The sequence below is a fragment of the Onychomys torridus genome, chromosome 1 (genome assembly GCF_903995425.1).
Source record: "Onychomys torridus chromosome 1, mOncTor1.1, whole genome shotgun sequence".
Classification (NCBI taxonomy): Eukaryota; Metazoa; Chordata; class Mammalia; order Rodentia; family Cricetidae; genus Onychomys; species Onychomys torridus.
The window spans coordinates 104,865,242-104,887,775 of record NC_050443.1 but is presented as its reverse complement, the minus strand read 5'-3'; the positions used below and the strand labels follow the sequence as shown (position 1 = coordinate 104,887,775).

At 51.2% G+C, this 22,534-nt stretch overlaps 3 protein-coding genes across 9 annotated transcripts in view; 1 reads left to right on the top strand and 2 right to left on the bottom strand.

Annotated features, from left to right (window-relative positions):
- Positions 1–7,131: 7,131 nt before the first annotated feature.
- Cdipt (CDP-diacylglycerol--inositol 3-phosphatidyltransferase) lies at positions 7,132–11,878 on the bottom strand. Of its 2 annotated transcripts, XM_036172379.1 has the most exons (6): positions 11,194–11,865; positions 10,964–11,098; positions 9,516–9,669; positions 8,672–8,753; positions 8,275–8,356; positions 7,132–8,158 (listed from the first exon to the last, which is right to left on the bottom strand). In XM_036172379.1, the coding sequence occupies exons 1-6, from the start codon at positions 11,234–11,236 to the stop codon at positions 8,013–8,015; spliced, it is 642 nt and encodes a 213-aa protein (XP_036028272.1). In that variant the 5' UTR covers positions 11,237–11,865; the 3' UTR covers positions 7,132–8,012. The 2 variants fall into 2 exon arrangements, with proteins under 2 accessions (XP_036028272.1, XP_036028282.1); XM_036172389.1 differs by lacking the exon at positions 7,132–8,158 and having other exon boundaries at positions 8,275–8,397; positions 11,194–11,878.
- On the top strand, positions 11,699–15,683 carry LOC118572658 (putative protein T-ENOL). 2 transcript variants are annotated; one of them, XM_036172412.1, is made up of 6 exons: positions 11,699–11,804; positions 12,590–12,673; positions 12,891–13,041; positions 13,272–13,305; positions 13,410–13,467; positions 15,393–15,683. In XM_036172412.1, the coding sequence occupies exons 2-6, from the start codon at positions 12,593–12,595 to the stop codon at positions 15,426–15,428; spliced, it is 360 nt and encodes a 119-aa protein (XP_036028305.1). In that variant the 5' UTR covers positions 11,699–11,804; positions 12,590–12,592; the 3' UTR covers positions 15,429–15,683. The 2 variants fall into 2 exon arrangements, with proteins under 2 accessions (XP_036028305.1, XP_036028297.1); XM_036172404.1 differs by lacking the exon at positions 11,699–11,804 and adding an exon at positions 11,925–12,166.
- A 1,527-nt stretch (positions 15,684–17,210) lies between these two features.
- Positions 17,211–22,534, bottom strand: part of Sez6l2 (seizure related 6 homolog like 2) — a 22,458-nt gene continuing 17,134 nt past the window's right edge. For 3 of the 5 annotated variants that reach the window (XM_036192622.1, XM_036192641.1, XM_036192649.1), the window contains exons 13-18: positions 21,252–21,443; positions 20,969–21,160; positions 20,443–20,481; positions 20,143–20,260; positions 19,932–20,028; positions 17,211–17,765 (exon numbers count right to left, since the gene is read on the bottom strand). In XM_036192622.1, coding sequence (XP_036048515.1) covers positions 17,736–17,765; positions 19,932–20,028; positions 20,143–20,260; positions 20,443–20,481; positions 20,969–21,160; positions 21,252–21,443 — 668 coding nt within the window. In that variant the 3' untranslated portion in view covers positions 17,211–17,735. The remainder of the gene's footprint in view (positions 17,766–19,931; positions 20,029–20,142; positions 20,261–20,442; positions 20,482–20,968; positions 21,161–21,251; positions 21,444–22,534) is intronic. The other 2 variants (XM_036192632.1, XM_036192659.1) reach the window with 1 other exon arrangement.

Below are 22,534 nucleotides of genomic sequence, written 5' to 3'. Positions count from 1 at the left end.
CAGAGGACTATTCTGGTCTCCAAGGAAACAGTCAGGGAGAAAACTAACCTAAATCCACAACGATAAGTGTGGGACCCAAAGCCTTCCAAGCCTGCTGTCCTTCAGACCACAGCTTTTTAGGCCCCGGGTAGGAGGGGACAGGAGGGGACGGTACTGTGGAAGAGTTCCCTTGGGCCAGGACAAACTGGGACCACTCCTACACTTCCAGCTGCTCACAGCTGGTTCTTCATGAATCCTGGCCACCCAGTTAAGTCTCCCTCAGGTTGCGGAGCCTGCTCAGCCTACCACTGGAGACTCCTATGGCGCCACCTGCCGGCCTCACCAGGAGCCTGCGGTGCCAGCAGGTGCGCCAGGCTTGCACTAAGCACCTGTTCCCTCCTAGATAAGGCTAGCAGATTGGGGGAGAGGACCCTGCCAGGGGCAGCAGGGTCTAGAGCGTGTTCTGAAGCCTCTGGTCTGGATTCTTAAGGAGCATTGGGGCGCCCTCTTTCCTTTCTGCCCCTCAAACTTTACCCAGACTTGTAAAGGGCCTTTATTTGGTGAGATGATGTGGGCTCAGTCAGTAGGAACACAGCAGAGGCGTGTGGGGTGCTGGGTTAAAGACAGGTTGGGTTTTAGATGTCAGACCTGTCCTGTCACCACTGTGGAAGTAAAATGATCCTGGAGTGGAGAGAAAAATTTAGCCCCACTTCCTGTGTGGCTCTGAAGGTGACTCAGCCTCTCTTCCTCCCATTTGTGAAATGGGCCCATGGTTTCCCAGCTAAGCAAGGTTGGTGGTGATGTTTCTGTTCCCTTTCCCTCGAGAGCCTCTGCATCTCCCGAGTGCTCCTGAGGTGCATTTGTGTGGTCGGTGTCTCTACTAAAGCCTGGGCTCGGTGAGGCCAAGGGCCTGTCTGTGTTAACTCCCAGCACTGGGCCATTCTGGCTTGGCTGTGTGAGTTCCTATTCCCGATTTCCCCAAGCCTTTCCTCGAGAGAACTAATTAATTTCAAGTTCTTCAACTGGTACCTGCTGTCTATTAAACGTTGTGTTACCAAGGGCCTCTAGGGACAAGTGAGATTGCACCTGGTGGCTGGCTGTCCCTTCAGGTCTCAGCCACTGGCTCCGAGGCCTCCTCTGACCGACTGCTCTTGCAACTGCCAGGAACAGCATGACCTTGGGAAAGTTCACTCGTTTACTGCCTAACCTGGATCCTGGGCTCTGTCCCTACAAGTCGCTCAATCAAAACCTGTGACTCCCTTATCTTCCTCACCCTTGTGATGTTTAGTGGAACACCCCCCCCCCCCATATGCTCTCCCCATGGCACATGGTTAGGTAAGGAGCTCAGGGCCCTCACTGCAAATGCCCGGTCACTGAACTTTACCCTCAACCTTTGCTTTTATTCTCTTGCCTCCTCCCTTCCTTTCTCCATCCTTTTCTCTCCCCTCCTCCCCTCCTCTCTTCCTTTGAGACGGGGTCTGACCACAAACTCAGTCCTCCAGCCTCACCATCCAGTGTTGAGATCACACGTGTCAGCTGCTGTCCACCAGCTCCCTCCTTCCGTCTGTAACCCCAGAAGAGACCCCAGCATATGAGCATTTCATTTTAGATTCCAGTCACAGCCCCCGGGGAGGCCTGAAGATCTCCTCCCCGTGCCTTCCCTTCGGAACAACTGTTCATTCCTCCTCCCCTGCCCACTTTTTCTCACCTCTGTGAAAAAAATAGAAGCACACTGGGCAGGAAGGCTGTCTCCTTCCCAGCAGCGGATCAACAATCTGAGCAGCTGAACTGTCTGTCCTCGCCATGGTGCCCATCAAGGATTCCTCACCTCGGGCCCTAGATCCCACCCATCTTGTCCTGAGAGCTGACTCCTAACCTATCTCCTGCCTCGGCAACCAGAAATTATTCCTCTTTTGGGCTCCAGTTATCCATCTATGAATTCCTTCCAGTCTATGACACATAAAACAGGTGAAAATCATTCCCTGTTAAGAGTATATGATCTGAGTTTGGATTTCAAGGATCCACAAACAAAAAGCAGCTGTGGCTGTGCTGCAACCCTGAGGTCGGAGAGAGGATTGCTGCAGCTTGCTGGCCAGCTAGCGTAGCCATAAAGCTGCAGGCCGTAGACCTGGTCTCCAGGGAATGAGGTGGAGATGTCCTCTTCCTCTGACCTCCACACAGGTGTGCGTGCACCATGCACACAGCCCCCCCCCAAAAATCAGAATGCTCCCCTACACGCCTTCCTGTCTTACCTCTCCCCCTTTGCTTCCCGGCCAGATTTCTCCGTGGTCTCAGTTCCCATTCCTCACCTCTTTGGCTTTTCAGACTGTCCTCATTAGTCCTCCACTTCTTTTCTGTCTGCTTTTTCGTTTTCTTCCTGGAACTCACTCTGTAGACCAGGCTGGCCTTGAACTCACAAAGATCCGCCTGGCTCTGCCTCCCGAGTGCTGGGATTAAAGGCGTGTGCCACCACCTGGCCTCTCCACTTATATATATATATATATACACACACACACACATGCATACATATATACAGCTATACACATGTATAAAGGGTTTTTGTTTGTTTGTTTTTCCTTTATTTTGTTTTTGTTTTTCCACACAAGGTTTCTCGGTATAACAGCCCTGGCTATCCTTGAACTCAGAGATCCGCCTGCCTCTGCCTCCAGAGTGCTGGGATTAAAGGCATGCGCTACCACAGGCTCTCCACTTCTTTATAGGTATCACAGGTGGTGTGTATCCAGTTCAGTCAGCTTCTGGGTTCACTTCCAATCGATGACTTCCTGTCTCCATATGGATGCAGAGTGCCCATCAGGTTGCTCATGTGATTTGTTCTAGTCAATGAAATGCTGTATGATCAGTAATATCCCCCACACGTGCTACTCCACCAGCCTGCATCCAGGATGGAAAATGGCATTGAGGAGAGGTACAGGTCAACCGTGAGGGACAGGTAGTGGGAAGGGAATGTGTATGCCATCTGGAGCAATTGCGACTGGGGTGGAGAGTGGTGTCACCGCAGCCTAACTAGCCTGGCCTGACTACTGTATGTACCCCATAGGGTTTACAGTCCCAGGCAGTAGAGAAATCACTCTCAATTGTATGCGTGAAGACTGGCCCCGCACAGGTAGCAGGCAAGTCTACCTCCATGACAGGAAAACACCTCACTGGAAATACAGCAGGGTCCCTGCTCACATGGGGGCAGACTCCAGTTGGCTCCCACGCTCACCCATACATTGCCCAGAAAATAAACAGAAACAGAAGTAACAGTATGGTCACTGCTCAGGTCCAACCCAAGCTATTTCGGCCAGCTGGTTCAGACGACTTTCCTTTGGTTGATACCAGGAAAAGTAACTGGTTTAAGGAACTTTGTATAAGAAGAGAATTTAGAGGGTGGGCATGGGGACAGTCTCACTACATAGTCCAGGCTGGCCTCCTGACTACTGGGCTTACAAGCATGTCCTGCTAGTCTTGGAAACTTTCTACCACTGCATCTTGGAATCTTGGAATTTGTTATAACAGCGAGGGTTCTGTTTGTTTGGTTTTTTTTTTTTTTTGTTGTTGTTGTTGTTTAGTTGGTTGGTTTTTTTTTTTAAGATTAAAAAAAAAAAATCAGGCAGTCGATGGTGGCACAGCCTTCTAATCCTAGCACTTGGGAGGCAGAGGCAAGTGGATTTCTATGAGTTCAAGGCCAGTGAGTTCCAGGGCAGCCAGGACCACACAGTAAAACCCTGTCTCCAAAAACCAAAAATAAATTAATAAGTGAAAATTAAAATAAAAAAAAAAAAATCGTTGTCTTTTGAGACAGGGTCTCTTTATGTAGCTTTGGCTGTCCTGGAACTCACTCTGTAGACCAGGCTGGCCTCGAACTCACAGAGATCCTCTCGCCTCTGCCTCCTGAGTGCTGGGATTAAAGGTGTGCGTCACCATATCTGGCTAAAAAAACAAAGAAAAAACAAAACCCCACCTTTTGTTTATGGACACGTGTGTGCCTGTGCATGTTGACTGTGGGTACCCGTGAGGCCCTGGGTTCCCTGGAGCTGGAGTCAGGGATGGTTGTGAGGCTACATGGTATGGGTGCCAGGACTGGAACACTAATCCTCTGTAAGAGCAGCTAAGCCGTCTCTCCTGCAGCCAGGGTCATTTTCAGCTGCATCGTGAAATAGAGGAGACTTGAGAGCGCCCCAAGAACAGCAGCCTGGGAACACCCATCTCCTGCCCTCTCCAAGACACAGCCATTGCATGGAATGGACCACCGCTTGCATGAATTCATTCAGCCTGAACGAACATGGTTAATTCCTAGGGAATTATTAGAATCATCCCTCTGTACCTATGGAGGGTTGGTTCTGGGACACACAACCCAACATGGAACTCAAGATCTGTGTCCACCCATAAAAAAATGGTGTAGTATTTGCACCCAACCTATACAGTACTCCACATACTTCAGATCATCCCCACATTCCTATAATGTCTAACACCATGTGGATGCTATGGAGCTACTTGGTATACTGTATTGTTAGAAAATAGTAACAGGCCGGGGGGTGGTGGCGCACGCCTTTAATCCCAGCACTTGAGAGGCAGAGGCAGGTGGATCTCTATGAGTTCGAGGCCAGCCTGGTCTACAGAGTGAGATCCAGGACAGGTGCAAAACTACACAAAGAAACCCTGTCTCGAAAAACAAAAACAAAAAACCAAAAAAAAACCAAAACAAAAACAAAAACAAAAAAAGAAAGAAAGAAAGAAAGAAAGAAAGAAAATAATAACAAGCCAGGCAGTGGTGGTGCACGCCTTTAATCCCAGCACTCGGGTGGCAGAGCCAGGCAGACCTCTGTGAGTTTGAGGCCTGCCTGGTCTACAGAGCGAGATCCAGGACAGGCACCAAAACAATACAGAGAAACCCTGTCTTGGAAAACAAAACAAAACAACAACAAAAAAAGGAAATAATAACAAAAATGTCTGTACACAACCAGTAGACATGCAATTTCTTTCCCAAATATTTTTCACTCAAAGTTGGTCTAAATCCTAGGGAATCCCTCAAGATAAGGCTGACTAAACTGCATATATGTGACTCCACTCTATTCCCTACATCAAGTATAGACTCCCCAAATTCCAGACTTCCCACCCCCCACCTCCAGATCAAGAGCCTCTAGGTCCTGGGCTGTAAATGCAGGCCCTGTGCCCTGAAGGTTCTTCCAGAGTTCAGTCCAACAAGCTGACTCGAGGCTCAGCCTAGGGGACACAGGCCCTCCTGTGCAGTTAACCCTTTCAGGCCTCAGGCTTCAGGCGCAGCATCCAGCCAGCAAGCAGTCACTCTCTCCTTGTGAAGATTGTATATAGCTAGCTGTACTCCATGTTGAGTGAGGCTGCTGGTGCCAGCTTTGGTTACAGCCAGAGTCCGAGTCAGGCTGTGGAACAAGGCCAGCAGAGGGATCCTCTGATGAAATCTCAGGAGGTCCATTTGGTGGGAGAAATGCCTCCTTCCAGGCAAGTCTTTAGGAGACCACCTCACCCAATCTCCCACCTCCACCAGAGCAGGCCTGATGGGGTCTCTGGACCCCATGCAATGTCATCAGATTTGTGTGGGTCAACATTCTCCTTAAGCACCAACATCTCAGCCCTTCCATGTATGTTCTGCATGCCCCAAGGCAGAGGTGAGAAGAGCTACCAGCATTGGTATTCAGACATGGCAGGGCCTGGTCACACCAGGAGCGGAGGGCCTTCCATGTTTTGGAAGCCTGCTGACATGAAACAGCCAAAGAGGGCAGGCTTTGGAGGCAAACTGCCCCCTCTCCACCCCACCCCCAGAGGATGCAGCTGTCCCACATTCAGATGAAACAGTGCATGGAAACAGCACTTCAGGGGGGTAGCCCATACCCAAAGTGGATGTCCACAAGGAAATCAACAAAAAGGCCTAATGTCCTCCTGAGCTCCTCAGGCTGCTCTGCTGGCTGCTGGTGCCTCAACTCTCCTACATCCCAGCACTTGGTGTTCCAGACACATGGATCAAGAGCTATTTCAATCTCTCTTCATTGCCTGGGTGCTCTGGACCCCTGCCTCTGTGGGGTTTGTTCTGCCAAGAGCAGTAACTCTTCCCTCCCTGTCCTTACCAGCTATCTACTTAAAATGTCAACACCCATCCGACTGGATGTACTGGCACACACCCAACATCTAAAAACCTGAGGCCAGGAAGGTTTTGAATTTGAGGCCAGCCTGGCTATATAGTAAGACCCTGTCTCCAAAAACTCTAAAACCACACCTGAATGTCAGCTTTTCCTAACAGAAGTTGGGTAAAACAGCCAAGCTATGAGGAGGAGGATGAGACAAGTGATGCCTGCCAACAACCCCAACGTGGGGCTCGCACTGCACGACCAATACACTTAAAAAAGGAAGTGTGCAACCCCAACGTGCGGGCTCGCACTGCACGACCAATACACTTAAAAAAGGAAGTGTGCTGGGTTTACTGGCACCTGCTTATAGTAATCTTAGCATGTGGGAGGTGGAGGCAGGAAGATCAGGAGTTCAAGGTCATCCCCAGCTTCCTAGAGCAGTTGGGACTAGTCTGGGCTATATGAGACTCTGTATCAAAAATCCAAAACAAAGAAATCTGGTGCCAGGAAGTGACATGCACCCACAGTCCCAGTGACTGAGGTTGGAGACTCATTTGAACCTAGGAATTTCGCCAAAGCCAACCACAGTAATATTGCAATACTGTTTCACATACTAAAAATTCAGCGGGGATGGTAGCACATCCCAACACTCAGGAGGCACACACATGCTCGCGTGTGTATGTTTGTGTGTGTGTGTATGTGTGTGTGTGTGTGTGAGACATACATCTGGTACTGAGAGACGGCTCAGTGGTTAAGAGCACTTGCTGCTTTTCCAAGAGACCCAGGTTCAATTCCCAGCACCCACATGGCAGATCTTACCTGTCTGTAGTTTCAGTTCCAGGGGGCCCAAACAGACATGCAGACAAAACACCACTGTACATAAAATAAATCATCCCCCCAAAAAGGCCAAAACGAAGACTAAACAAAAACCCCGAGGCTGGCATGTAACAGTGTAAACCCAAAGGCAGGACCAGCAGTTCCAGGAAGCATGGTGGGGTGTGGGAGTTTATGCTGTAAGTGGCCTAAGGACCATGCTCTGAGAAGACCATCCATCTTTCCATGAGTATTTATTAAGCAGCGACCACATGCCAGGCTAGTTTCACTCTAGGCAGATGTCAGAAAGACTTAGTCTGCTCTCATTAAGTTTACATTCTTGTGAGGGTAGAAAATATCAAGGATACAATGAAAGTGACCAGCCAGGGACATAAAGCAAGTGGACAGAGACAGTGCTTGTGAACCTGAAGAGCCAGCAGGGCCTCTCGAAGGTCACTGGAATGACAGGGAAGAGCCAGCCAGCTTCTTTGGGAAAAGCATCCAGGTGGATCTTTTATACCCAGTTCCTTCTAACCCTAGGCCCTCATCTAAGAATGTCTCAGAGAACATGTCCGAAAAGAGTGAAGGTCCCCCCTTTATTATGGAGGCTTCCAAGGCAAGAGGACAGGATAGAGGAGTTTGCCTCAGGGAAGGATCTAGCTGGCCCCTGGCCCCTTCCCTCCCGGGCCTGGTACCCCAGGCTTCCTTGGCCCAACGGCATCAGTCTGATTCTTCTGCCTTTTGGGAAACCTGGGAGCCATACATCTCCCTCCCTCACATGTCCCCCAAATCTCAGGCCAGGCCAGACCCCAGGGCTGAGCCAGCAGGATATGTGGCAACACCCAATCCTCAGACAGGCCTCCTGGAGCACCAGCTGGATGGGTGGGGCCTCCTGAGCACTCTTCCTGCTTTGCAGAGCCAGGTCCTTGGGGTCACAGGCATGGGTCTGGTCCTCAAGATTAAAAAGACAGTGACTACACCACACAGAGGTTGACCCCCATCCCAGCAGGTCAGAGAACACATAAGACACGACATAAGGACCTCTTAGGAGGAGGAGAGGAGCCACATGGCACAGTAGATGCCCAGGGCAGGTGGGCAGCTGGGGGCGGGTGAGGATCATTTCTTCTTGGCACGGTCTGCCGCATCCAGAGCAGCCATGTTTCTCGCAGCTGTGATGAGGTGGATGACGCTAATGATGGACTTGAGCAGGGCGATGGGAGCTGTGATCCAGAGGCCCATTCGGAAGAGCCCCACAGAGCCAACTATGGGGGGGGGAGGGCAGAGAAAGAACGGTGGGAGGCGACGGAGGGGTGCGAGACTGAGGCCTCTTTCCCCAGGCAGGGCAGGGTGGACCCGCACCCCCACCCCCTTTTCCTACCTAGTGGTCCCTCGGAGAAATTGAACAGGTACAGGAGGCAGTAGAAGAGTTCGTTTCCAGCACACAGGGTGAACAGGGCGGGCTGCACACAACACAAGGTTGCCTAAGATGGAGGCCATGTCCCTGCCCTACCCCACAGGGACTTCGGCCTCTCAGCCAGCAGCACACTGCACCGACTGCACACTTCTTTAGCCTCTGTCTGTCTCTGTCTCAGAGCCTCATTCTTTCTGACGGCTGCCAGGAGGATTCAGGCAGACCCCCCCCCCCCAATTCTCCTTCACCATGCCTCAGCCCACGGACCGCTCCCGCTTCGATGGCTGTGTCAGCCACTCTCTCCTGACCAGGGTCCAGCCTTCCCATTTTCGGATCGAGTAAGGGAGGGGCAAGAAGGGCTCACCCTGGAAGTATAGTAGATCCGAAGCACGGGGTTCCCAGAGAGGTCAATCATCTTGTGGCTCTCACTGCCCCTTACCACGGAACTTGGGGAGAAAAACCAAAAGATTTCATGAGCTTTGACCGCCCACCATACCCACCCAATCATCTCACCAACTGGCACTGGCAACTGGCATTGCCTCCACTGCACGGCGGAGCTGGTGTGAAGCTGAAAACTGCATCTTGTTCAGAGCCTCAGAATTCCCTAGGTGGGGGCAGTCAGGATTAAATGCCCCACCATAAAGCACCCATGCTTCTCCTGGCATTTGGAATCCAAAAATATCCAGCCAGGCCCATGATAGACATTGCTTAAGCCACCTTTAAAAATGACAACCCCGCCGGGTGGTGGTGGCGCACACCTTTAATCCCAGCACTTGGGAGGCAGAGCCAGGCGGATCTCCGTGAGTTCGAGGCCAGCCTGGGCTACAGAGTGAGTTCCAGGAAAAGGCGCAAAGCTACACAGAGAAACCCTGAATCGAAAAACCAATAAATAAACAAACAAATAAATAAAATGACAAGCCCACCCATAGACACGGCACTCACTCAGGGACTTTAACAAAGCAAAATTTAAAAAGAGGCCTCAGCTAAGGATAGGGCCGTGCTGGCAGAGATTCCAGCACCCAGGGGGCTGAGGTGGGAAGACTGTCACGAATTTGAGGCCTACCTGGGCACACACTAAAATCGAAGCAAGTCTTGGGCTGTTGTCTCAAGGGGGAAAGAAGAAGGAAGACACCTCCCAGGGAGCCTGAGGTCACCCCCCCCCCCCGAAAAGTCTTCCACTCATCAGCACCTCCAGCGTCAACGCAGACCTGTGCAGATGCAGCCAGTGACTGGCCACGTCCAGGCTCATGCTGAGCTGGAAGAGCAGGGTGGCTCTAGGGTACAGCAGGGCCAGGTTGACCAAGAGACACATGGTGGAACAGCGGTCTGTCAGCATATCGAGCATGGCCCCAAACCTCGTGCCTGAAAAATAATGAAGGTGAGAAAATTAATGTGGAAGGGACTGTTGGGTATAGTAGATGGCAGGTGCCCATGTCTGGCCTATCACTCAGGGCCGAGTATGAGAGGACTTTGAAAATGTCTACCATCGACTGCTCGAGAAGGAGAGCAGGCTGCTGTCTATGGATGGTGAGGTCCGAAGGACGAGGATTATGAGGACAAGAAATGAGACGGTGTGGGAGGAAAGCGGTCAGAGGAGCAGAGAAACTCTACCTTCAACTCTAACCAAGAACCAAGGCCCCGAAGAGACGCAAGAGACCCCAAGTCTCAGGGGCAGTTTTAGAGGTGGATCTGGAGAATTCATTAATGAATTAGTCGGAGCTCCAAGCACCACCTGCTCCCCACCCCCAGCCCCAACCTCTTCTGCAGTCCTATTGTCTGTAACTAGCACACAGTAGCCCCCTAGTAAACACTTGCTGAATGGAATTTTCTTTTCTTATTTATCTTTTATCTCATGGCATGTTTGTCTGCATACATGTATGTGCACCACATGTGCGCCTGGTGCCCACAGAGACCAGAAGACAACATTGGATCCCCTAGAACTGGAGTTATAGGTGACTGTAAGCCACCACGTGGGTTCTGGAAACCAAATCTAGGTCCTGTACAAGAGCAGTAAACATTCCTTTTGTTTGTTTGAGACAGGGTTTCTCACTGTAATAGCCAGAACTAGAACTCAATTTGTAGACCAGGCTGGCTTTGAACTCACAGAGATCCACCTGCTTCTGCCTCCCAAGAGCTGGGATTAAAAGCGTGCGCCACCACCGCCCAGCACAGTAAGCATTCTTAACTGATCCTCTGAGCCATCTCTCCAGCCCCAATGACTTTTTACAATTATTTATTTATTTATTTATTTATTTTCCAGGATTTTGCTGTGTAGCTCTGGCTCACCTGGTTCTCAAAACACAGCCTGAGAGGACTTTGGACTTGGAGCAATCTTTCTGTCTGCCTCTCCAGTGCTGGAATTACAGGCATGAGGCACCACGCCCGACCCAAAGGGAAATTTATCCAGAGAGACCTCTTCCATTCACATCACTATGTCCAGTTTAGGTCATACTGTTAGGTCCCACCCTTCACATGCCGTGAACAGTCCTCAAGAGCAAGCTTAAATCCCAGGTTTAAATCCCCCCAAAATTCCTGTTTGGTTTTCTTAGAGATGGGAATGAAAGAGCCATCTATCTCTGAGGTTCTGGAAAAGCAGGGAAAGGGCAGTGGGTGTTGGGTCCCCAAGCGGTGGTACTGATGGTGGCAGAGTTGTCACCTTGATTAAGGGCTCGAGCTGCGTGTCCATCAAAGGCGTCTAGAAGTCCACTGAGTAGATAGAAGGAGGAGGCCGTGAAGGGACAGCAGGGCATGAAGTAGAAGGAAATGATGGCGAAGACAATCCGGGCGTAACCTTGGGATGGGAAGGGAGAGGGGCAGGTTGTGATCGGGGAAGCAGCTCACGATCCCTTGCCCTCCGCTGGTGTTGGGGCCGCAGACAGCACTCACCGATAAGGTTGGGCACGAACAGGAAGATATTTTCCTCTGGCATCTTGGCGGCTCCCCTCGTCGCCCTGGCGCAGCTCTGGAGGTGCAAGGGCTTCTCCCAGTCTCACCAGCGCGGCCTCAGCTTTCAGTCCGGGACATCAGCCGCTCCACCAGAGCCCTGGGCCCAGTTCCCCCGCGCGACCCCAGCTGTTAGAGCCCGCAGGGCGCCAGGGCGCAGGGCACCCCTGGGCGCAGCTCACGCACACCTGGCCTTCCGATGGGCAGGAGCTGCCGTCTCCAGCAGAGGGCCCCGCTGCGGGCTGCGCCCGGCTCCCCTAAGCTTACTCTTCTGTCGGGGACGCTAACAACATCGGAGGAAGGAGAGAGCGGCTTTTAAATATAAATAAATAAATAAAATAAATAGTAGCTGAGGCCCCTTTAAGGCCGGCCCGCTTCCTTTTCCTGCCCGCGCCCCTTGGCTTCGGCTCGTACCAACGCACCGAGGGAGGGGAAGGAGCTGAGAGCCACCCGCAAAGGAAGGAACTGGAGAGGGAGAAGCAGAGGGACCTGAAAGGGAATCTGTATTTTGCATTTTACGGAGGGCATAAACTCCTGGAGGCAAGGGTAAAGCGGTGAGATCCCGACGTCCCGAGTCTGAGCCTCCCCGAGAGACCGGGTGACTTAGTACAGCCCAATCGCTTCCCCGCCCGCTACGTCCGCGGCCGCCAGCGCTCCCGGACCCAGGCTGGGAAGAGGTGGCTAGAGAGGCTCGGGGCGCGCCCGCCGCTTGCTTCTAGCGCCGCCCTGGTGGTGGGAGGATTAGAGCCCAGGTTCCATCCTACGTCATCCCCCCCCCAAATGCCTCAAAATAACGCTGGGGTCGCCACCTCCGAGGAGGAACCTGGAGAGCAACCGTGGCGCTAGGAAAATGTCTTTAGTTCTAGAACCTCTAGTCTCCTAGCAACGGAACTATAGAACCTCCGCAAACATTTAGGTCTTTATAGCAACCCGGAGCAGCGCTTCCCTGGCTCTCCCTCTTTCCAACCTTCCTCCCCAACTCCAACTCCCTATCCCCATCATAGGGCCCCCTTAGACCTCTCCTTCTCCCCTCCCGCCGAGTTGCCCACGATTTCAACCCATCAGCCAGGTCGGGGGCTGCATGTTGGCTGCCTTCCCTTAGGAAGGGCCTTGGCAGAGAAGAAGAAAGAGGGCTTTGGAAGGAATGGCGGGGGAGTTATTCTGAGAGCCCCTTCCCTGAAAGTTATAGGCGAAACAACAAAGTTTTTCAAGGGCAGGACTAAGAGTGGGGTGTTTGAGCTGTAGCGGTGGACTAAATCTGGGCCCAGGGAATAGTGTGAGATGGGGACTGGAGGGAAGTGAGCTGCTTTCTCAGTCTTGACACAAACTCTGTTTCTAGGGGATGGCATCCACATCTGCCAGGAATGGGGAGAAAAAGGACAGCTGGCCATCTCAAGCTGCAGCCTCCTTAGGTGGAGGGCAGGTGAGCAACGAAGGGATGTGAAGGAGAAGGGGAGCGAGGCAGGAAGTCTGGTTCCAGTCGCGTGCCTTTATTCTGAAGCCCCATAGACTGCTGCTGTTCCTTGTCCAGGTCCTTGTAGTCAACCTTCTAATCCCAGATTGCCCAGCCACAGAGCCTGCAGCCTGGAAGACACCAGACCAGTGGGAATTTGCAGGCTGAGTTCTAACTTCCTTTCCAGAAAGTCTCATTATCCCGTTCAGAAGAATTCCTGACCCGTATCAGCGCAGAACTTACAGATGAAGCCCTGTTTATTGCTCGCTCCCACGTGAACTCTGTGCCCATCAAGGAAAAGCAAATGAAAGACCAAGGGACTCAGATATCTAGACATGGTGAGCTCTCCCTCTTCATCTAGGGACCAGTTTCTAACTCCCTTCCAGCTACAGCTGACCTCCCCAGGAATCTGCCCATTTTTCCCCTCCTCAGTGCCAGTCCTGGGCACAGTGCCCTTTACCCTCTAACACACTCATTGTTGCTAGCAAGGAGCCCCCTTTCCCCATTCCCTCTCACCACACTTTTTCTAAGCATGGGGAAAGTCTCTAACTGGGGCCTCTATTTCCAGTGTTCTTCACCAAGACCCGTGGCACAGACACCCGGTGAGTGAGGCCCTGTCCTGGGAGAATCGGGGAGAGTAGTGGTGGTGGGGTTTTGACCCGTCCCGCAGTTTATGATTCTCAACCTTCTCTCTGTTCTTCTCCAGCTCTGACAGAAATCGCACCCGCACCAAGGCACACCTCCTGCCATCTCCTCGTGAAAAGGTTTGTGTACGGTCATTCCGGTTCAGCATTTCCAGTGTGCCGCTCCTTGTGTTAGGAGTTTGGACACAGAATGCACAATATAGACTCAGCCTTTCAAGAATTCAAGGGTTGGTTTGTTTGTTTGAGATAGGGTCTCACTATGTAGCTTAGTTGGCCTGAAATTTACTATGCAGACCAGGCTGGCCTTAAACTCACAAAGATCCACTTGCTTCTGCCTCCTAAGTGCTAGGATGAAAGGTATGATCCACCTTTCCCAGCAAAATCCAGTTTAGAATGAGGCCAGGCCAAGTTAGTGACCAATGATAACATAGTATGGAATGGTGCCTGCTTTTGCCTCATCCTCAACTGGGCTGGGAAGGAAAGGCATCACGGAGTTTCCTGAAGAAGGGAACATCTTAAAGAAGGGATTTTCTAGGAAAACAGCTCCGATATAAATATTCTAAGCAGCAAGGATTGTATGACCCAAAGCACAGAGAGGTATCTTAATAAGTGCAATTGTGAGCAGCTTGTATGCTCTAGCCCTGCCAGGCTTGGTAGCACACACCTTCCATCTCAGCACTCTGGAGGCAGAGAGGGTGATTTCTGTGAGTTCAAGGACAACTTGGCCTGCATAGTGAGTTCCAGGACAGCCAGGGCTACATGGAATGACCTTGTCTCAAAATAAATAAACAAATTTAGGAATTTGGAAATTATACATATGTAATATATAATAGATAATAGAAATATACAATATATAAAATAAATTATATATGGGGAAACAAAAATTTAAAAGCAGACAAAAAAAAAAAAAAAAAAAGAGGCTGGAGAGATATGGCTCAGCAGTTAAGAGTGCTTGTTGATTTCCCAGAGGACCCAGGTTCGATTCCCAGCACCCATATGATGGCTCACTACTGTCTGAAACTCCAGTTCCAGGAGATCTGATACCCTCTTCTGGTTTCCACAGGCACCAGACACTCAAATGGTACACAGACTACTCATACACATAAAATTAAAAAAAAAAATTATGGCGGGCAGTGGTGGTGCACACCTTTAAACCCAACACTCAGGAGGCAGAGCCAGGTGCATCTCTGTGAGTTCAAGGCCAGCCTGGTATACAGAGTGAGATCCAGGACAGGCACCAAAACTACACAGAGAAACCCTGTCTCAAAAACAAAACAAAAAACAAAAACAAAACAAAAAAACATAAATTTTGGGCTGGAGAGATGGCTTAGAGGTTAAGAGCACTGACTGCTCTTCCAGAGGACCTGAGTTCAATTCCCAGCAACCACATGGTGGCTCACAACCATCTGTAATGAGATCTGGCTCCCTCATCTGTGTACATAATAAATAAATAAATCTTTAAAAAAATTTTAATTACAACATTTAGGAAGTAGAGGTAGGTGGATCTCTGTGAGTTCCAGGCCAGCCTGGTCTACATAATGAGTTCCAGGTCAGCCAGGGCTATATAGACCCTGTCCCAAAAAATAAGTAGCTAAATAATAAATAAAATTTTAAATTAAAGAGCAGACAAATGTTAGCTGGGAAGTAGATGGGTGAGTTGAAGGAGCAGCTGGCAAATGTGTGAATGGATGCTGAGTGAACATGTGCAAAGCACTTACTGTATGGCAGGCAACACTGTCCTAGAGTGCAGCACCGAGCGAAATAAAGCCCCTGCTCTCGAGAAGTGGAGCTGAAAGAGAGATGGGTGGGTGGGAAGGTGGTAATGAGTGTGTGAGCAGGTGGCTGGAGTTGAAGGATGGGGAAGGGATGATGGGTAGATCTATAGATGAAGGAGGATGTGGGTGGATGTGTGCGTGGAGAAATGGATGAGAGAAGCGGAGCATGGTAGTTATTTCAAGGGTGGTGTACGGCTTGGATGCTAGGTGAAGGGAGGATAGGATGGGATCCCTAAGTGTCAAGAGTCAGCAGCTCTCACTGTCTTCCAGGGAGTGCTCCCCAACAGCCTGACGACTGGAGGATGAACTCTAACCTCCCTAGTGCTACTCTCTCGGCCTCCTACCCTCCCCACTTTGCCCCTCAGCGAAAGCCCCAAAGCCCCTCTTTTGCAACTGGCTAAACACCTCGTCTCGGGAGGAAGTCCTGGTCATCAGCAGCGCCACCTTTGAAACCAACAAAGTCTTCTGGACCTGTTGCAAGACTCTCCACCTAGCATGGGCAATCACATTACTGAGGAGAAAAGCTTTAATAAAGAGCCAGGGATCCTCCCTTCCCCCAAATATCAGGAGTGTTCTGGAGTGGCTTCTGGAGGGGGCAAGCCTTTCTTCCAGAGGGCCATGGTGCATGTCAGCTATTCCTGGAATCCAGTTGTCGGCCACCTGCTGAACCCAAACCCGCTCTCTAGTACCTTGTGGTTACATGCAGCATGCAGGGGCCCACTCTTCCTGCCAAGGAGAGCCTCCATTGTCACTTTGGGTTCTGAGGACCAGGCTTATGTTTCTCCCTCTGAGAGTTTGGGGTCTCATGTTTATGAGAACATGCTGACTTGTTACCAGACAGAAGGTGATGCAGAAGGCCCTGAGGAGTTGGTGTTTCAGGCCCAGTGTGGCCACTTAGTGGACCTCTGAGAAAGTCCATTCACCTGTCTCAACCTTAGTTTCCTTAAGTGAAAACTGAGTAGCCTGGTATTGGTGACACACGCCTTTAATCCCAGCACTCAGGAAGCAGAGACATGTGGATCTCTGTGAGTTCGAGGCCAGCCTGGTCTACATAGTGAGTTCCAGGACAGCTAGGGCTACCTAGTGAGACCTTGTCTCATAAAACAAACAAAAAGAAACAAAAAACCCAAACAACTAAATGAACAAAAAACTGTGAGTAATAAATTATCCCACTTTCACAAGGCCCTTACAAGGATTTAAAAAGCAGTGTAAGATGGGTATGGTGACTATGCCTAGAATCCCAGCACTCAGTGCCAGAGGCAGGAAGATGGTCTCCAGGTCATAGTATGAAGCCATTGTGAAATACACAGCAATGTCCTGTCTCAAAACAAAAGATGAAGAAACCAACCACAATGCATATAGAATCTTACTGACCCAGCAGGCTGCTGATGGAGAATCCTGGAATTCAAGACTAGCCTGGACTAGGGTATAACTCACATGGCCTACTTATATGTGACATTCTGGGTTCAGTTCAGCACCAAAAGGAGGCTCCAATCTGCTTACAATGTAGATCAAACATAGGGAAAAAGGGGCATTCTTGGTAGATATATACCAGCAGGTACACTTAACATGCCAGGAAGCTAGGCATGATGACATGCACTTTTAATCCCAGCACTTGGGAGGCAGAGGCAGGCAGATCTCCATGAGTTTGAGGCCAGCCTGGCCTACAGAGTGAGTTTCAGGCTAGCCAGAGATACATAATGAGACCCTGTTCCTCCCCACAACACACACACACAAAGACCAGCCTGGGCTATAGCAAGACCATCCAGTAATAGAGGCAATATGCAAGGGGGAAACTGCTCATGAAACAAACAGAAGGCTCACTGTACCCCCCCCCCCCAGCTGAGGATCGAACCCAGGGCCTTGTGTTTGCTAGGCAAGCGCTCTACCACGTAGACCAGGCTGGGCTCAAATTTGCCTGCCTCTGCCTCTCAAGAGCTGGGACTAATGGTGCTCACCATCATACCAGCTCCAAGCCAGGCTTTGGGACACTGCCCAGTTTGGGATTTCCATTTCCCCCAAACCCCCTCCAGAGGGCTCCCCATCACTTGCCCCAACCTTGAGCCCCACTTTCCCAGACTCACCAGCTGAGTTACAAGTGGTGACTGTTTATTGCTCAAAAACAAGAACTCAGAAGCAAATAAAGGGAGTGTGGGTGGGAAGACACAGGGAAGGGATGCGGCTCCGTCCCACCTCTCTGTCATCCCTCTCACCCTCAGAGGCCCAGCAGCAGTCGGGCATCTGGGGTTAGGGAGCCTTCATGGCCATTGGAATAGTAGAGCTAGGGGACAGTTCTTGAGTGGGGTCCTGGGCTGGCGGGGGGGGGGGCAGGAGTTGCAAGGGGCTGAGTTCCCTTCCCTGGGTCCAGAAGTCAGTAGGATGTGGGGGCAGAAGGCCCCTTGTTTGGCAACTAAGAAGAGGCGGCTTTGGACGGCAGGATGCTGGTTTATTTACTGTAGGGTCTCCAGGGCCATCAAAGCCCCCTCATGGGATGGGAAGACTATTTACACAGCAGTGGGGGAGGGGAGCCAGAGACCAGGTCCTATGCTCCTCACTGCCCAGAATGGTGAGAGAATGGGGAGGTCCTGGGTCCTGCAGACTTAGACTTGGGGTTCAGATGGAAACTTCATACTCCCGTGTATCCTGAAGACAGAAAGAGCGGATAAATTGGAGTGAGTTGGAGGTGAAGAGGCATCCACAGGAGGGGGAAAACGTAATATTTGAGCTGAGTCTGGTGGTACCAACCTGTACTTCCAGATACTGGGGAGATAGAGGCAAGAAGATCACAATTCAAGGTGTGTCTGTGCTACAAAAGTAGCTCAGGATCAGACTGGACAATTTAAACCCTTTCTGAAAATCCACAAGGACTTGAGAGCTAGGCATGATATCGCATACCTTTGATCCCAGCACGTGGAGGTAGAGGCAGAGTGTGTGTGTGTTTGTGTGTGTGTGTGGGGGGGGGTCCTGTTAATTTGAGGCTAGCCTGGTCTACATAGAGTTCCAGATCTGCCAGAGCTACATAGAGATACCCTTGTCTCAGAATAAAAAAGAGGGTGAGACACTAGAAATGCCATCTGATGTCTAGAGCTCACCAACTGCACATGAGGCACTAAATTTAATCTCCAGTACTACACACTCTCAGAAAGACCATGTTATTTTGAGACAGGGTCTCTCTCTATATATAGTGTTGGCTGTCCTGGAACTCCCTAGGTAGACTAGGCTGGCCTCAAACTCAGAGATCTGCCCGCCTCTGCCTCTGGAGCGCTGGGATTAAAATCATTGAGCCTCCATGCCCAGTAAGATCTTCATAATTAAATTGATATAGAGGAGCTGGAGAGATGGATCAGCAGTTGAACACTAGCTGCTCTTCCAGAGGACCTGGGTTGGATTCCCAACACCCACATGGTGGCTCACAACTGTCTGGAACTCTTTTTCCGGGGGATCTGATACCTTCTCTGGCTTCTGAGGGCTCTGCATGTACTTGGTGTACTGACATACAGGCAATAAAACACCCATACACACAAAACAATCCTAATTTTGTTTTTTTTGTTTGTTTGTTTGTTTTTGTTTTTTTCGAGACAGTATTTCTCTGTGTGGTTTTGGTACCTGTGCTGGCTTTCTCTCTGTAGACCAGGCTGGCCAGGAACTCACAGAGATCCGCCTGGCTCTGCCTCCCCAGTGCTGGGATTAAAGGCATGCGCCACCACTGCCCAGCTTGTTTTTTGGTTTTGTTTTGTTTTGTTTTGTTTTGAGACAGGGTCTCTCTGCATAGCTCTATCTTGGAACTCACTCTGTAGACCAAGCTGGCTTCCAACTCATAGAGTTCCACCTGCCTGTGCCTCCTGAGTGCTGGGATTAAAGGTGTGTGCCAACCCTACCCAGCTACAATTTAAATGTTTTTTTGTTTGTTTGTAGCCCTGGGAATCCTGGAACTCACTTAGTAGACTGGTAGACCAGGCTGGCCTCAAACTTACAGAGATCCACCTGCCTCTGCCTCCCAAGTGCTTGGGATTAAAGGCATGCATCACAGCCCAGCTAGAAAATATTTTTTAGTAAAGATTCCATGCTAGGTGTGGTGGTGCACATTTTAATCCCAGCACTCAGGGCACAGAGGCTGGCAGATCTCTGAAAGCCCCAGGCCAGCTAGGACTACATAGTGAGACCCTGTCTCAAGAGAGAGAGAGAGAGAGAGAGAGAGAGAGAGAGAGAGAAAGAAACAGGAAGGGAGGGAGGGAAGGAAGGAGGGAGAGAAGGAAGGAGGGAGGGAAGGAAGGAAGGAGAGAGGGAAGGAGGGAGGGAAGGAAAGAGGGAGGGAAGGAAGGAGGGAGGGAAGGAAAGAGGGAGGGAAGGAAGGAGGGAGGGAAGGAAGGAGGGAGGGAAGGAAGGAGGGAGGGAAGGAAGGAGGGAGGGAAGGAAGGAGGGAGGGAAGGAAGGAGGGAGGGAAGGAAGGAGGGAGGGAAGGAGGGAGGGAGGGAAGGAAGGAGGGAGGGAAGGAAGGAAGGAGGGAAGGAAGGAGGTTTATCCTGTAATATCATAAGATGACAAAGATACGAATTTCTGAAATGTCTTGAACAACTGGAAGATTTGGAGATGGGCCAAAATGCCCAGTATGGATCTGAGCTGTACCTGTGGATGGACTCTGCTTCTCCAGCCAATCCTTACCATTCCCTACCGTCCACACATAGCCTTGCTTTGACCCTCATGACTTTTGTAGGAAGCTGAGTTGAAATTCCCAAAAGAGAGCATGGAGACTTTGGGAGAAGATTATGAAGTCCTGGGGGACAGAGAGACATGGCAGGGGGGGCTCACCCCAGCTTCATACAGCGGGTTGCTGAAGTCAGTCTCCACAGTGATGGGGCTGTAGGAGTGGGAACCAGAGAAGCCAAAGAGCGATTTTCCTTGCAGCCTGGGAAAGGGAGGGGACAGGAGACTTATCATGTGGCAGTCCTTGTACTCCCTTGCCTGACTCCCATGCCAGGTATGGCATCTGCCCCTGCATTAGTCAAGGCATGGCACTCACTTGGTGTAGTATATGTAAACACCACTGCCCAGGACAATGACCAAGCCCAGGGGCAACAGGATGGCCAAAGCGAGGTTCCCACCCTCCAGCTGCCGTGATGGGTCTGTAGTCTGGGTCACTGCGGAGGGAGGAAGAACAGCAAATGAGGCGAGGCTGGATCCATTCCTGGGCTCTCCCAGCCTCCTGCCCTGGGTCCTGAACCCTTGGCCTCACCCCTCTGGGGCCTGGCCTCCTGCCCCCAGCCTTGACCTTGCCCTCCCAACCTGGCCAGGCCTGGTCTCCACCTGCACCCTCACTGACCTTCCAGTTTTCGGTTGTCCAGGAGCTCCTCATAGGCCACTGCAGGGAGAGGAGGGGGAGGGGGAGGGGGTCTGAGCCAGGGAGGGAAGGAGACTGGGGAGGGCCGGAGCCCGGTGCGGCTGGGCTGCACAGCCTGGTTCTTTGCCCTCTGTTCAATCAAAACGTATTTTTCCCTATGTGTGTAGAGGGCCTGGGAACTATGGCTCAGAGCCTGTCCTCCAAACCACTAAAGGTTCAAGGTTCCTGGAGAGTCTGAGCCAACCAGTTTCAGAATTTCTCACTGATAGCAAAACGGAGGGTTTTGCAGAGAGGGCAAGGGGCTTCTAAACCAAAGCCCTCACTACATCCCTTGATAGGCAAGGGACCTCAGATCTCCCTAGGTTTTCCAGCCATGTCTGTGTGGATGAGAGCCCAAAGGTTGGGCACTCAGCAGGGTCAGCCATTGGTCTTGAATTTTCTACCCAACTTTTATAGCTCAGTCACTCCCTAGATGATGATATGCCCTCTGCCCTGTCTGCCCAGGCACCTTTGCAGAGCGGGGGCTGGCTGGTCCACTGGGAGGGGTGACCGGGTACGCAGGTGATGGTGACCTCGCCGATGAGCTCAAAGCCCTCATAGCAGAAGAAGCGCAGCGACTCGCCAGCTTGGTAGTGATGCTTGTACAGTGTCTGGTAACCATTCTCAGGAACACCGGGGTTCAGGCACGGTTCGTACTTTACTGCAAGGAACACCACAGGCCCGCTTAGAAACTGTGCAGGGCCAGTCTGGGCTCCCTGGTCTTCCCTTCCTGGGGTGTCCCTCAAACCTACAGGCGCATTTGGGGACTCGGTCGCTCCACTTGGGTGTGCCTGTGTCTCGGCTGTAGCAGGTAAGTACAGCTGCCCCCTCCAGGCTGTACCCTGCCAGACAGCGATACTGGACATGGGAGCCGATGGGAAAACCGGCGTCTGAGGCAGTCCGGTGGCCATTGGTGATCTCGCCAGGGTCAGCACAAGTCATGACTGGTGACAGAAGAGAGCGGTTAGGGGAAGCGAGACCTTAGGGGACTGCCTGAGCGTCCAGCCGTCTCCTCAGAACAGCCTTGTCCCCCTCCTCGTCCTGTTCCTTAGAGGGACATAGTGTGAGTCAGACACACTTCAGAGTCAATGGATTTGCCATATGTAATGGGGCAATGCCTGTAATCCCACCACTTTGGGACTAAAGGAAGTAATATGAGCTCCAAACCAGCCTGGGCTACATAGCAATTTCCAGATACCCTGGGCTACATGAGATCCTGTGGTAGGGGGGAGGGGAGGTCAGTGTGTTTTATATTTCTTTTGAAAGCAGGGTGAGCAAGGCAAATAATGTTTCATTATTATATCAGAGCACATAAACTGAAACCCAGCACTGTCCCTGGTACGGCAGACCATTGTTATGGACAGAAGCTGGTGTTTCAAGAGAGGGCGGCTCTTGTGTCCCCTAGGTATGCATGGTGCCCAGCCCACTTGGCTCGCATATACTACCTGCACATCTATGCCCAGTGTTACTGTAGAAGGTCATAATCATGGTCTCTTCGAGTGTGTATGTGTGTTCATGTATGTGTATGTAGAGGCCCGGGTGGTGGTCCGCTATTACTCTACAACTTATAAACTGAAACAGGGCCTCTTACAAACCTGGAGCTCTCCTATTAGCTGACCTGGCTAGCCAGTAAGCTCCAGTGATCCTCCATGCCCCCACCACTGGGGGTTACAGGCATGTGTGCCTCCACACCTGGCTTTTATGTGGGTTCAGGGGGTGGGCTCAAGTCCTGATGCTTGTGTGGCATCTGAGCTATCTCGCTAACCCCATGGCCTTTGACTCCTATAAACCTGTGCTAGGCAGCCTGATAGATATTTAATCCTGATTATCCTGACAGATCAATGTTACTGCCATCTCTCTTGTGGCCCAGGGCTTGGCACTCAGCCGAGCTGGAACCTGCCAGGATCATAGCCATGGAGTACTGGATAGATCCTGAGACTTGAGTCTTAACTCAGCATCAGACTCAAGGTGTAGCCTGGGCAACTTTCCAAGGCCAGCCTTGGCTAGACAACCTGACTGCTTGGCCCGCTCAGGC